This window comes from Petaurus breviceps, unplaced genomic scaffold (genome assembly GCF_028583685.1).
Source record: "Petaurus breviceps papuanus isolate PSGF00001 unplaced genomic scaffold, PetGlider_PUasm1.0 181, whole genome shotgun sequence".
NCBI classification, from domain to species: domain Eukaryota; kingdom Metazoa; phylum Chordata; class Mammalia; order Diprotodontia; family Petauridae; genus Petaurus; species Petaurus breviceps.
Genome location: NW_027185784.1, coordinates 22,741,391 through 22,757,312, shown reverse-complemented (window position 1 = coordinate 22,757,312; position 15,922 = coordinate 22,741,391). Strand labels below are relative to the sequence as shown.

The 15,922-nt window shown below is 38.8% G+C and overlaps 1 protein-coding gene across 1 annotated transcript in view; it reads left to right on the top strand.

Annotated features, from left to right (window-relative positions):
• The window catches only part of KIAA1549 (KIAA1549 ortholog), a 169,923-nt gene that overhangs the window by 47,019 nt on the left and 106,982 nt on the right, over positions 1-15,922 (top strand). The window contains exon 2 of the mRNA XM_069087317.1: positions 9,419-12,160. Within this exon, the coding sequence (XP_068943418.1) occupies positions 9,419-12,160 (2,742 nt within the window). The remainder of the gene's footprint in view (positions 1-9,418; positions 12,161-15,922) is intronic.

Sequence of the window (15,922 nt, the reverse complement as noted above, 5' to 3'; positions counted from 1 at the left end):
GGACAGATCATCCTCTCTTAGAAGAATAATTAAGAGATGGTTCTTTTATAATTAAAGTGTAAGTGTAACTTTGAGGAGAAATTAAAGTCAAACAATCTTGACAGCTCAAATTAATATGCAAATATACATTTTTGTTGTTCAGTTGTTTTAGTTGTATTTGACTCTTCCTGATCCCATTGGGGGTTTTTTTTGGCAAAAATACTGGAGTGGCTTATCATTTCTTCTCCAGCTCATTTTACAGATGAGGAAACTGAGACAAACAGAATTAAGTGATTTATCCAGTGTCACACAGCTAGTAAGTGCTTGAGACCAGATTTGAACTCAAGGAGTTGAGTCTTTCTTTGACTCCAAACCCAGTGCTTTATCCACTGGGCCACCTAGCTGCCTGTAAATTCACGTATCTACATGTATTTATATATACATATACCTTTCTCTCTCTCTCTCTCATATAGATAGATAGATAGATAGATAGATAGATGTACATACACATGTGTATATTCATCCATGACACCTAAGACTCTCTTAAATCAGTCCATAATGACTGTTAAAGTATAAAGAAAAATAGAAAAGATAAATAGGTTTTTGTCACATGTCTTTATACCTCCAGTGCCTATTCCAGGTGTTTGTTGACTGACTCCAAGGAGGGGTTGGGAGTATTTTTCTCAGTGTTTTTGGCCCAAGCCCCTATTCTGGGTACCTTCTCCCCAGTGATTAGTATCCCCAGATTAATTTAATCCATTAAAGTCAATTAGCTTTTACAAAAGACTATTTACTGTGAAGTGTAACAAGACATTTCTTTTTCAATGCCTGGGGGGTGTACCCTTTTCCTATATCCTTGTTCCTTTGGAAGAATGGGCTCAAACTTAAGGCAGTTTTCATATAACATTTACTCTGCCAAGGTTCACTTCCAAATTTGCCATAGACAAAGGATAAATTGCTGTAGCTTCCTCTTTGGCACCTTCCTAGCAATGCTGGGTCAACAGGTTGTTTCAAACTTTGTTCCTTATAGTCTGAATTCTGGCAAATTCTAGCAAATCCTAGCTCCAGCTTGCTAGCTCTTGGACCTCTGGTGACTCACCCTTCTGACCTTTCAAAACTTACAAGGCCATAGCTGTGTCCAGTACTCCTTTATTTAAAAAAAAACAAACAGAGGGGAAAAAACAAAAACTGGTATTTGTGGGCCACTTATTATGTTGTCCATACTATTCTGTGTCTCTACTCTTTTACAGTTAAAATCCTTGAAAAAGTCAGCTATATGCATTGCTTCTATTTTATTGCCTTATACCTCTCAACCTCTTATGGTCTTGGCTTCTGACATCATTATTCAGGGGAACCTGCTCTCTCCAATGTTACCAGTGATCTCTTTTTGCTTACTTTTTAAAAATAAATTTTACTGATCTTTTGTTTTTACTTAACCAACATTTCCCAGTATCCGGTGATTTCTTAATTTCCAAGTCTAATGATCTTTACTCAGTGCTAATTCTTGACCTTCTCTTGCAGTATTTGAGAATGCTGACCACCTGTTCCTCCTAGGCAGTCTCCTTTCCCTGTATGTTCAAGGTACTCCTCTCTCCTGGTTCTTGTATCTATTTGGCCACTCTTCCTCAGTCTCCTTTGCAAGGTCATGATCCTTGTCTCATCTCCCATCCAGCAATTACCCCAGAGTCCTCCCCTGAGCCATTTTTTCTTTTTACTATATACCAGTTCTTTCTATATACCATATAACTATACTTTATCATGGGGATCTTATCAGCTTCCAAGCATTGATGTAGTTTCTCTGTTCTTATGACTCCAGATTGAGTCCTCTCTCACTTTTAGACACTTGTCCCATATTTAAAAAAAACTATCATAAGTCTCCTAGTGGGTATCTTATTGTCATCTCAAACTCAGCATTTCCAAAGCAGAACTCATTATCTCTACTGCAAACTACCCCTCTTCCTAACTTCCCTATATCTTTTGAGGGTATCACTGCCCTTCTTGTTATTCATATAGAAAATATGAACAGGTACAAGCCTGAACAACTTAATAAAAGTAAAGAATAACACTTTGGGTTGAACCTTTGATTATGCTTCCCTATGCTTTGAAGGTATGGACCAAGACAATGGCACTGAATTGAGATTACTATTGATATCTCTATGATGTACTCCCACTCTACAGATGCTGTAACTGCTTCCCACTCTCTCCCACCCCCCCATTCCCACCCCACCTTCAAGAGGTGGTGGCACATCTTGAATGTCTTCAGTATGGAATGATAACACTTTAATATCTATTATACCTTCGGAAATAAGGCAGACACTGGGTTATTTGAAGCTTTCCAGGCCATTCAAGCACAGGAATTCAATGTTCCTGTGCTATTTGAAACTTTCTTCTCTTTGACTTGGATGCCTGCATCCCTTCCCTCCATTCAAAGAGTCTCCTCGGGTGACTATAGGAACTTTCCTTGCCATCTGTTCCTTCTAGTCTCCAGTTTTCACTCCTCTTTAGTTAGGACAACTCCTCCAACTTGTCCCCTCTATGTGTCACTTTCTGGCAAGTTACTCTCTACTTTCTCAGTATCTCACTGAGTTTTGGGGTTCCCAGGGACTCCCTTGGCTTCCCATTACATGTCTTTATCCTTGGCAGTTGCCCCAGGATGTGCAAATTAGCCTGTGGCTGCCTCTGGAAAGTACCAGAAACAAAGTGGAGAAGGAAGTGATGCTCCCAGGGGAGGCACCTGGACAGAATCAGAGCTCATGGCTTCTCTGTATAGCAGCTTTTGTGTGTCACAGTGCTTAGCATGCTGCCTGGTGCATAGTAGGTGCTTAATAAATGTTTATTCATTGATCCAGCGCCCACGCGCGCGTGTGTGTGCATGTGTGTGTGTGTGTGTGTGTGTGTGTGTGTGTGTATAACCCTACTGCAATCGTGGACCTTCCTGTTCCCATGATACAAATATAAATAAAACCAGGAATAATTCATACATATATAACACTTTAAGGTTTAAAAAGGATATTCCTCACTAGACAGACCAGTGAAATATATAAATAAAAAAGTATCTGTGTTTTTATTTTGTACTTTTTTGTCTAGATCTGTGATTTCATTGGTATGAGAAACTTCCACCAAACTTCTACCAATACAAATCTGTAAGTCAGTCCTAGTTGCTTGGGGCCATTGAGAAATTTTTTTATTGACCTTTGAAGTGGAAAAGAACAGCTGTTAAAGGGAGGCTGATGATTTACAGAAGCAGTAAAAAGTATCATGTTCATCCTTACTTGTGCTTGTTATATGATAGATTAATAATTAAAGTCATAGTACAAGAAAGCCTAAACCCAAGGCCATATTGGTAGAATGTATGTAATTCAACAAAATTACAAAAGCATTTAATTTCTGTTTAAAAACATTCTCTGTTTACATTTCATCTATTTTAAACAATGATATTCTATTGAAAGGGATATGTCCTTGTGACCAAAATTTTTTTTTATCTCTTTGATATCTTTCGGCATACCAAATTTTTTGAGTTAGAGTTATTGCTAGGGGAACTAGTTGAGGAGGGTTTAATCTGTTAACCCTCATGTTGCATGTAAATTTCAATTTCTAAAACATGTTATAAAACCTTGGAGTCATCCTTGATGGAGTCCTCCTCTTGCACCTCATCTAGCCAATCTCTGCATCCTTGTCCTGTGGATTCTTTTTTGGCAATTTCTCTTCAACTTTTTATTTTTTTCCTTTCCACTCCAACTGACATCATTCTAATTCCCTTTTACCACCTCACACCTTGACTATTACAGCAGTCCTCTTTCAATCCATCCTAAGTGTCTCTTTTAAATTAATTTCCCCCAAATGCCACTTTGTATATATCTTTTCCTGTTAAAATTTCTCAGTTACTCTACAGTAGGTACAGGATAAAGTAAAAAACAAACAAAAAAAACCCAATAAAAATAACATCCACCTTATCCTGACACATAAAGTCCTAAGTGACCTGGCACCTTTCTAACTGTATCCTCTTAACCCCCTTCTCCATACTAAGATTCCAGCAAGATTGAACTACTTGCCATTCCTCAGACATACCATTCCCATATTTAGGATTCTATTTCTGCTATTTATCACCACCAATTTTCTCTCTCCTACTCTTCACTGAAATATTTTTAAATTCCAGGCATTCTAATGTTAATTTCTCAGGCAATTCTCTAAGATTATAAATTGTAGAACATTGGCTGATATGAATTGATACAGAAGGAGTTTCCTTACCCAGAGTGAGTTTCTTGAATGATGGATGAAATTACAACTCTGTACCCCTTCCAAAAAAAAAAAGAAACACTAAAGTCACTTAAGTTGTTGTGACAATAAAATAATAATCATAAAATACTTGGCAGAGTTCTTGGCACATAGTAAGAACTATATAAACGTCAGTTATTATTATTATTATGTTATATATTTTTTGCAACATTTGACAGTGACCATTCTTCAATCATTCTGTGAACAAGCATTTATTAAAGACTTTGTGTCAAGTGCTATGCTAGGCTTTAGAGGATACAAAACAGTATTTAATTAGGAGAGTAAAATAAGATATGTGTGCACGTGTGTATACATACATAATATATATAGATGTACACATATATGTCTGTATCTATATACATGTACTCAAAGTAAAGACAAAGTCATTTGAGGGGTACCAGCAGCTTAGAGGAGATCAGGAGGTAGCACTTGAGTTGAGCTTTGAAGGGGTTAATGATTCAAAGAGAGATGCAGAGGGAGTGAGTACATTCCAGAAATGGACAGTCTGTCAAGACACAGTTATGGGAGGTAGATTGTGGTATAAAACCCCCTCAAAGAGGTAATAGGCTAGTTTGTCCAAAATGTAGCAGTTAGGAAGGGGAATGATACAGATGGTCATTGGCATTAAATGCTAAGCTGAGGAGTTTGTATTTATTTTATTGTAGAGCCATTAGGGGGTCACTGGAACATCTTGAACCATAAAGTGATATGCTCAGAACCTTTAGGGCTTTAGTAATATCATTTTGATCTCTATAAAAAGAGTGGATTGGAGCAGAGGTGGGGGAGGACTTTAGTCAAAGAGACCAATTAAGGGAATATTTTAGTAATTGAGGCAGTAGGTTATGAGGGCCTAAACTAGAAGGGTGGCTTGTGATTGGAGAGGAGATGAATGTCAGAGATATTGTAGAAATAGAATTGATAAAACAGTGAATAGAGCACTGGCCCTGGAGTCTGGAGGACCTGAGTTCAAATCTGACCTTCGGATTTGAAAAAAAAAAAAAAACTGGCTGTGTGACCTTGGGCAAGTCACTTAACCCCAATTGCCCTCCAAGAAAGCAAAAACAAACAAAGAATTGATAAAACTTGGCAGCTGATTGAATATGTTGGGTTAAAAAAGAGTGCAAAATTGAGGATGACTCTAAAGTTGCAAATCTGGGAGAGATGTTTTTTTTTGGGGAAAAATAATTAGTTCTGTTTCAGGCATGTTGAGATATCTGTTGGAATCCAATAGTAAATCTCCTGTGGGGTGGTGGCACAATGGATAGAGAGCACCAGACTTGGAGTTAGGAAGACCTAAGCTCAAATCTGACCTCAGACACTAACTAGCTGTGTGACTCTGGGCAAGTCATGTAACTCTGTTTGCCCCAGTTTCCTCTTCTGTAAAAAGAACCAGAGAAGAAAGTAGCAAACCACTCTAGTATCTTTACCACGAAAACTCCAAATGGAGTCATGAAGACTCAGATACAACTGAAGCAACAACAATGACAAAAAGTAAATCTCTAATACGCAATTGGTGTTATGAGACTAAAGATCAGGGGAGAGACTAAATTGTATACATACATATATATATGTACATATATGTGCATATACATACCCATCTAGGTATGTATATGATCATCTTGATATAGAGATGATAGTTGAACCCATGGGATCTTGTAAGATTACCCAGAGACAGAATAGAAAGAGAAGAAAATAGGGCCTCCCAGGGGAGAGCCTTGGGGTGTACCCACAATTACTGGGAAGAGTATGGATAATATTCCAGCAAAGATGACTGAGAAGGAGCAGGCTGACTAAGAAGGAGACTATGTAGGAGAATCAATAGAGAGCAGTATCATGAAAATGAAGAGAGGAGATGATGGTCAACATTGTTAAAGGTTGCAGAAAGACCAAGGATGAAAGCAGGACAAAGTCCACTGAATTTGGCAGTTAATAGCTCACTAATGATTTTTGAGAGATCAATTTGTTGAATGGTGAAGTTTAAGAGCCAGTTTGCAAGGAATTGAGAAGTAAAAGGAAAAATGAAAAGAATTAATGTAGACAGTGTGGGAAAAGAAAGATGGGATAATAGCTTCTTCTTAATAAACTTTCTTACCTTAGCTTCTAAAGAGCAGTCTTCTTCAGTTCTCCTTTGTGAGATCTTTATCATACTGTTCCCTAAGTGTGGTTCCCCATCCCACTTCAAGGATTTGTTCCGTTTTCTTCTTTCTCCAGCTCTTCCCTCTCCTCATTTCTCTCATTCTGTATGTCTGATTTCCTTTTGGACATGCCCACTTGAAAAGCTTACCAATTTCCTCTCGTCTACTCCTGCCCAGCTGTTTCTCATAAAGGAAATACTAATAGTGTCTAGGAGCTGTCCATTGCTGAAGCTGGTGTAGAAGACCAGTGGGGAAGCAGCTGGCTCCAAATACTAGAGCTAATACTGGGCAGCTAGGTGGTGCAGTGGATAGAGTGCTGAGTCTGGAAAAAAAAGATTCCCTTTCCTGAGTTCAACTCTGGCCTCAGACACTTACTAGCTGTAGCTGTGTGACCCTGGGTAAGTCTCTTGGCACTGTTTGCCTTAGTTTCCTCATCTATAAAGAGTTGGAGAAGGAAGTGGCAGACCACTCCAATAACTTTGCCAAGAAGACCCCCCAAATTGGGGGTGGCTAGGTGGCACAGTGAGCAAAGCGCCAGCCCCAGAATCAGGTGGACCTGAGTTCTGTTCCGGCCTCAGACACTTAGCACACACACACAAAGAAAAAAAAACACTAGCCGTGTAACCTTGGGCAAGTGACTTAACCCCAGTTGCCCTCCAAAAGGCCCCCCAAAAAATAAAAGACCCCAAATGGGGTCATAAAGAATCAGACAAGACTAAACAACTGAGACTAAAAAGGGCACCAGCACAATCACTTATATTGGGTGATAGGAATAGAAACTGAATTTGTGATTTCATTGGTGTAAGGAATTCTTGAATAAGAAAACTCCTTCAACAAATTCAGGTTGGCACATCTTCTGAAATCTATAGTGTTAGAGAATTTCCTAGAGTGCTGAGAGGTTAAATTACTTGTCCAGGGGCATAAAACCAGCTTATTTCTGAATACTTGAACCCAGGTTTTCCAGACTCTGAGGCTAGGTCTATATCTATTATCATGTTGCCTCTTAATTACTATGCTGAATGAGTCAAATTAGACAATTTTTGACCAGAGCCAATACATGGATTTATTTTGCTTAACTTCACATATTTATTATAAGAGTTTTATTTTTCTTTTTTTAATGTGGGGGGAATTTGGAGGGAAGTGGTGATGGCAAAATAAAAAATAAATAAAGCTAAAAGATGCTTTGAAGTGTCACAGATATGTGTGTTATTAAGTTGAAGGGTTTTCTTAAATGTTGTAAGTGTTTATAAAATTGGTTATGTTGTTCACATATGCATTCAGAATAAATTGTTTTAAAACCAAACAAAAAAAGTTATCTACAAACAAAACAAAAAAAGTCTTGTTTGTTGGAGAGTCCTTTCCCTTAGAGCTTTCTCTAGCTATCAGGAGCCTTCAGTGAGCTGCATAGTGCACTTATTGTTCATACTGATAGATACATGTATTTAAACGTCATACGGAAAGCAGCATATTGTAGTAGGTTTGGAGCTAGAAGAGCTGGGCTTGAGTCTAAGTCTAAGACTAGCTCTGTGTTCCTGTATAAATCACTTAATTTTTCTGAGCCTGAGTTCACTTACCTATAAAATGGAGTTAACAGGTTTGTTACCTAGGTCACAGGATCATGGTGAAAAAATTTCATTTTGTAAACTATGTAAGTGCATCTATTATCTAGGGCTGCTCCCTGCCCCTCTATTTCCTAGCTGGGCTGTTCTAACTATAACCACCTTATTGGAATTCGGCTGAAGGTCTTCAGCAAAAGCACTGCTTTCATGGGCCAGCCACCTGCTAGCGAGCTTCGGTCTGCTGGGATATAGTGGCTAGAGATCATCTTCCTAAGATGGGCAGGCTGATAGCTTTTTTATCACAGCTGGGACAATCAGTCATTGTACCCAGCTGGTGAACAAAAGTCAGGCAGAGGGCCCCGGGCTAAAATTAATCTATTCTTTGGGCTGGGCCATTACTTTTGTCCCATAACTCTACTTTACATAATCTTTTTTTTTTTTCCTTTTGGAGGACAATTGGGGTTAAGCAACTCGCCCAAGGTTACACGGCTAGTTTTTTTTGTGTGGGTGTTAAGTGTCTGGGGCCGGAACCGAACTCGGGTCCTCGCGACTCCGGGCCGGGGCTTTACTCACAGCGCCACCTAGCGGCCCCTTATTTTACATAATCTTAATGGGGATCCTGTGCATGCTAAAACCTGTTCTGGCATGGCGTTCTACCAGAAACGCCAAAGAAACTCCACCAAAGCCATGTTGATCTGAAACAGTGAATTTCCTTCAGCCTTACCAGAGTTCTCTGAATCTCACCATTCTAGGGAAAAGCAGGAACAACAGAAGAATGAGGCCCAAGATAATACCTGACATAGATATATAGCTCCTATGCTTTAAATACATTTTCTCATTTGGCAATTAGGCCTTGCAATAGATAGAGTACCTGACCTGGAGTCAGATAGGCCTGAGTTCAGATACTGCCTCAGATACTTTCTAGCTGTATGACCCTGGAAAAGTCTTTGTCTCAATTTCTTCATCTGTAGAATAGGAATAATTATAATAGCACCCCCTACCTCCCAGGGTTTTTTGTGAGGATAGAAATGAGATAATATTTGTACAGTGTGTTGTAAACTTTAAAGCACTATATAAATAATACTAGCTATTATTTGAGTCTCACAACAATCCTAATAATGCAACTATTATTATCCCCATTTTTGGGATGAGATTAAATGACTTGCTTGTGGTCACACTGCTAATTATTTCAGAAGTGGGATTCTACTTCGAGTATGCTTGATTCCAAATCCAGGCCTCTATCTGCTATTCCATGCTGCCTTATGTGGGGATATTTTAAATTGGATACTTTCCCTACTATAACGGGGATTTGAACTAAATAACCTTTGAGGCACCTTCCAACTTTGAGATTCTCTGATTTCATGAATATCATTATTTGTATCTTTTCAGTGAAATATCAGCACGTGCAGGTTTTATTGTACTAGCTTGATTTTTATAACTGACCTTACTTTTTTTTTCTTCTTTCATTAGATGAGCTGTCTCTGGAGCAGCGAAATCTTTCTTTATATTCTGTGGAGCTCATGTTGAAGAAGAATACGGTACAGACCACTACACACGCAGCCTTAACAGAAATTGTACCAGAATCCCAGGAAAACAGTTTTCTCCATGTGGTAGTATCTTCATCTGCCATTTCTTTTGGCACAGCCTTTCTTAACCAAGAAAAAATGAGCCGGAACACAGCAGAACTAAATATCTCAGTTGTAGATTATTTCTCAGTGACAAGTAATGAGGCATTCCTAAATGATGATGGATTAGTTAGTTCACTTCCAGAAGCACATTGGACTGCTACATCTTCTTCAGTGGTGCATGCCACAGTGAGTCTATTAGAGCCATCAAAAGAAGCATTAGAAACTGTGCTAACACCTTCATTCCCAATTACCTCTTTACACACTAAAGATATAATAACAACACGGCAAAGCACAGTGCAGTCACAGATGACATTCACTGATGTGTTTGGCCCCATTAGTATTACCACTGAGACGGATCACTTCTCTTCAGATGGTATAGTTCTGACCCCAAGCAGCAATCTTTTGCTTTATTCCACTGACTTCTCTGTTTATTTACCGAGTGTTGCAGTGGTAGAGTCTGTGGCTTCAGTGAGAGGAGATGTTGAAAGCACGCTGTTCACCCCTCAGTCTTCGTTACCGCAGCCGCTGAGTGATAATATTATGGAGCAGCTAACCTTTTCCAGGATTCCCATGAGTGAGACAACACCACTTGTTATGGTAACAAGTAAAGAAAAATACCCTGAATCGTACCCTGATATGAATCAAAGCCTAGAAGAGACCTTGGCTCCAAGGACCTCCCTGATTACAAGTGTTTCCCAGGCAGAACTAGCTTTCGTGAGCAGCATAAGCTCTGCTTTGTTTTCATCTAGTCTTCCATTTGTATCTTTTTCCACACAACCAGATGATGTTACAACTAACCCTTTTCTTCCTAGCAACTCCAGTGAAACATCAGAATTCCCTGGGAGTTCAATAGTACCAGGTCATGGTGGCTATGAGTTCATAAGTCCTCTGCCTTCTTTCATACCCTCTACACAATGCACTTACTGCAGTTTGGTTCCATCCCAGCAAGTTCTCTCAACAGGTCTCATAGAGAAAGATATGGGTTCAGGAGATGATGCTGAGACATTGTCCTTTTCCATCTTGCAAGCAAGTAGCAGCATGCCACTGAGTAGCATAATTGATGATTTCTCTGAATTTGAGGAAACATTTCAAGAGTTTGATACCTCTTTCCCCTCAAGACCGATGGTATCACTGTCTTCCAGATTCATGGAAGGTTCCGATGGGAACTTTAGCATTTCAGCTTTAATGGATATGGTCCCAAGTAGTGCTATGTCTACATCAGTATATCAATCCCATGAGAAACCTTCTCTAGGTTTGCTATTTGACTCTGCTTCCTACAGCTTCCTCTCTGTTCCTGAAACTGAATCGTTACCTTCTGGTACAACAGCAGCATCTGACATTACCAGTGTTCTCCTTGATTCATCTTTCTCCATTATTTCAAATACAACTATGTCATCAGTTGCTGTTAGAAATGAAAATCTTTTTGAGTCTCATGGTTTAGTCCCTTCAATAGAGCCATTATTTTTCTCTGACCAGAAGTCTGCCAGTTTTTCAGAAGATGAATCTAGAAGTACTTTGGATTTTGCATCCAATATTTTCTCAACTCCTCTTTTGAATTTCACTAGTCTGGTACCTTCATCTTTTGATATCATAACCTTGAATTCGGTGATGCCAAATGATTTATCAACATCTTTTTCTCAGGCCTTGTCAACCATGGTTGAGGCATTTATACCATCTGACTCTCTTAGTTTGCATTCACCTCAGTTTTTGGCCAGCAGCACTACAGACCTTGAGTTTTCGCAACTGTGGCAAAATTCAGATCATTTAAATACACACCCTGTTCTATCCATAAATTATTCTGAAATAGTACCATCATCAAGTTTTTCATCTCATCCCTTTAGGTTCTCTGAAGCATCATCAATTTTACAGCCAGATTCTGAAGTTTATAATACCTCAGTTTTCACAGAAACTACCTCCTACCTTGAGTTTTCACTCATTTCCCATGAACCTGTAGTTCCCACACTATTTGCCTCCAGTTTTGAGTCCACTCCCAGTATTTCAGTCATTGGAACCCAGTTGCCATCAGAGTTGACTAGTCTTCAGATGACACCCTTTTTAGCTGAATCTTTGGTAATATTCTCAACACTGACCCCTTTAGATGAACATAGCAGTGCTACAGATGATTACCAATTTGTCTCCTCATTTTCCCAAGCCATTCCTAGTACTGTATTATTATCTATAATTGATATGTCCTTATCACCATCATCTCTATCTCCAATGTCCTCATCTATATCTGAGTTTAGCCTCTCACCTTTATCTACAGAGCCAATGTTTGTGGGCTCATCATTTGTACCCACAGAATCACCCAAGCCTTTAAACACTGTATTTAGCAGAGCTAATATGAGTGCTGCTACTGTTGACACTACTCTCAGCCACAAAACAATGAATCAGAGTCCAAATGAGAGCAGCACACCTCCTGCCCTATCATCTACTCATCCTGTGCACCCCGTCACTCATCCTGTGGACCCCATCATTCATCCTGTGACTACCACTGAAGCTCTGGTTGAAACTCCAGCTCTGATAACTACCAAACAGCCATATGTGTGTGATATCACAGTTCCTGACCCCTACTTGATCACAGCTGGTAAGTGTCTTTGTGGAGTCATAGTTTTGGTTAAAATGATCTTTTCTAGTTCACATTAGAAGAAAAAGTCTTGGTGCCAAGTCACAGTGGCTAGGCCATGTAAATTAGCCTACAGATATTTTAGCAGTCTTTGAATCTCCTCCTTGGTTTTGCACTTCTTGCCTGTGAATTCACAGTTATAGAAACATGGGGAAGATCTTTGATTTCCTAGGTCATGAATTACCAGTGGAGAAAAGGTCTAGGGAACTCCTTGAAGGACATAAATGTTAAGCTCTTTGGCCAATTTGAATCCAAGTCTTCCTGACTCCCAAGTTCTATCAACTATTCCTTACTAACTTTAGATTCACGTTATGGATAGAGACAGGAACTAGATCTGTTATTTCATTGGCAAGAGGTTAAGTGACTTTCCCAGGGTTGCACAGAAACAGGATTTAAACTTGGGTGTTTCTGGCTTTGAAGCTGGTCTTGGTAGTCACTCTTGCCACAGTGATTCTCATATTCATGGATAGTATGATAAATAAGATCATTACATATCTAGCGTAAACTATTAGTTACTATGAGTGAGAAGTTAAAGGCAACAATACATTTAGATTCTTATAAACATTTACATGCTTCCTAGAAAGAAGGGGTACCTTTGATCTAACATTCTTTGATTATTCCCTTTGGTTGCCACTGAAATCTAAGGGGAGAAATGGAGAAATTAGCCATACTGTTATTCTGTTACTACCTCTAATCTGGTTCCTATATTGGTATGGGTTAATTGATTAAATGTTCAGATTATTAAGATTTTCTCTTGTTAAATGCTAATGCTTTCTGACTATCATAATTTAAAGTACATCTGATGGAGCAGAAGATTATAAGGACTATGCAAAAGGAATATAGGTCACTTAGTGTAAATCACTAGTTCCTAACTTTTTCCTGATAAGTAACTTTTGATGTATCTGAAACTTATTTACCAATATAGGTTCAATTAAAAATGCATAAATGAATAACAGTTTATGGAAGACTTTCATCCAAATTTGTTTCATTTATTATTTGGTAAGTCTCATTGAGTAGTAATAGGGGAAATAAAAATTTATGGAGAATAAGGAAAAGGGCAAAATAATTGGAGCAGAAGAGAAGAAAGGAATTTGAAGGTGGAAGACAATGGAGGTGGAGATAGATAAAGGCAATTGAAGAACAGAATGATAGAGGAAAATGAAAATACAACTAGAGGCAAGAGAAATCAGAATAAAATTACTGGCCATTTCCTTTGCTCTCTAGTCCTACCTATCCTTACCCTCACCCCAAACATAGTGTAAACTTCTTACTCTCCCTACTCTGTTCCTACCTTTCTTACAAATGACCCTTCATCAATCCATGGCATGATCATGTAAAAAATAATTTTTATCCTATTTATTAGCAGTGCAAAACCCTTTTTGCTCACTAAAAATATGATATTTTTCATTAAGAGCAGTTTGAATATTCATCTTATTTTTAAAAATCATGGCTTCATACTTTGTGATGCATCAATTAGAAGTTCTAGTTTCAAGGCCAATTTATTTTGGTACTTGATTTTAGTGGCTGTCATAGCTGAAACAAACAACTCACAAAGATACATAGATCCAAATGAAAGAAGCATGTTATTGGTTGTCCTTGATGAATTGTGATTTTTCACTTTTAAGTTCTATCCTCCAGTTATGCAAAGGATGGATGCAATTCCATCCTCCAGTTATTATCTTTGATGTTTGGGGAGGGATTCTGCCTAGGCTGGCAGAAAGAGAAACTTGCATGTGGACCTGGGCCAGGAGACATAGGAGGCACTGCTTTTGCCTGTCTAGGAAGGAGCATATACTGCTGACTGTCCTATATAGCCCACAGTGGGCTATGCAAGAAAGGAAGGGGGAGAGACCAGCAGAGACAGACATGGGCTACACATAACAAATAAAAATAATAAAAGAAAACAAATTCACACATTGGTTGTCCCAGAGCTGTTGTGAGGAAAGTACCTTGTACATATTAAAACTATAGAAATTAGTTATTATTTTATCTGTTTACCACCTTCACTTAAGTGTAATATATTCCTAGGCTTTCTTCTTAACCCTTCATCCTTCCCACCCCTCAAATTAAAAAAAAAACAACCAACTAGACCACAGCTATTCTTAGATCCTTTGTTCACATTCAGATTTAAATGCCAACTATTATCTCTGTGTGGATGGGAATGGGTCATCTTTTAAAAAGAGGTAAAACCTTAGACTAAAGCTATAAAGTTCCTCAGCTGAGCATTTTAGGGTTAGTTGCTGAGGAGGGATGGTCTAACTGGTTTGGAGCTAAAAGTTCATGTCATTCTTGATTTTTTAAAAATCATTTGGGATTTTAATTTAGCCAGTGGTGTGCATTAGTTGGTAGGTGGGTGTGTGTAACCCTATACTCCTGTAATCTGTGGATTGAGAGCCTATGGGCTTTGCATTTCATCAAGTCTTCACTTTACAGAAGGGGATACTGAGGTGACAGCTACCAAAAGACCTCTATCTCTCAATTCCAAGTTCCTTTCTACTAGCTTACTTTTTGAGTATTTGAGCTCTTTCCTCTTCCAGACAACACTTCCTAGAATCAGGTGGGACACTGGAGACTGAGGGGAAGTGTACAGGAAGAGAGACAAATCTGAGCTTTTTTTAGGAGATGGGTGGTGCCCTGGTCTTATTGTGGTTATGTCAGAGGTACTTCATAATTATTCTAAATTCAACCCTACCCCAATCACCAAGTAAAACATCATCACTGTAGCTCTTTAATCAAGAGATATTTATAGAGAACTTCATATATCCCTAATCCTGTGTTCATAGTATGGCAAGAGCTAAAGCATGGTTTGGTGGAAGGCACAATAGATTTGGAGTAACATGATGGAGGTTCAAATCTGACTCTGCTGCCTACCATCAGTGTGACCTTGGACAAATCAGTCAGCCTTTCAAGGATTCTGCCTCTTCCTCTGCAAATTATAGAGTTCTCACTAGCTGACCTTTAACATTCACTATAGCCTCAAATGTGTATGATCTAAGAAAATGTGACACAGTCCCTGACTACATGAGAACACAAGATACGTGTTCATTCACTAAAAAGTAGTTGAAAACTAATAATAATAGCTGGCCTTCAGATAGTACTTTAAAATTTGCAAATTGCTTTACAAACATGATCTTATTTGATCCTTTCAGGGGCCAGAATTAGCTCCATTTTATAGAGAAGGAAACCGAGGCAGACAGCAGTTAAGTGACTTGCCCAAAGTCACACAACTAAGTTTATGAGGCCAGATTTGAGCTTAGGCTTTCCTGACTCCAGGACCAATACTCTACACACTGTACTACCTAGGAAGCAAATGGCTTTTTTTTAAGTTTTGTAAGATCTTTACATTATTTCACTTGTGCCTCAAAAACAAGCCTATGAGGTGATTATATAGCAATGGCATGATCATACTCAGTTGGGCAGGTTCTGCAACCCTTTGATCCCATGCAAGTAATCATTCATTCATTTAAGAGAAATCTTTTAAGTACCAATGATCATTGCCTGAATTATAGACCTATCAGTTAGAGCCATAGTTACAGCTCCAAGGAAAAAGAGAATCCTACAAGAAGGTACTTGACCTAGTAGAGGCCACTTCCAGTAAACTGAGGGATACCTTGATCATCTCAAAAGAAAGCTATCCTTTCCTGGAGGATGTTATTCTGCTCACTGACTCTTAGCAGCAAAGTGGTCCTAGGCAAAGGATGATTTTGTTTCTGGGGTGAGGGA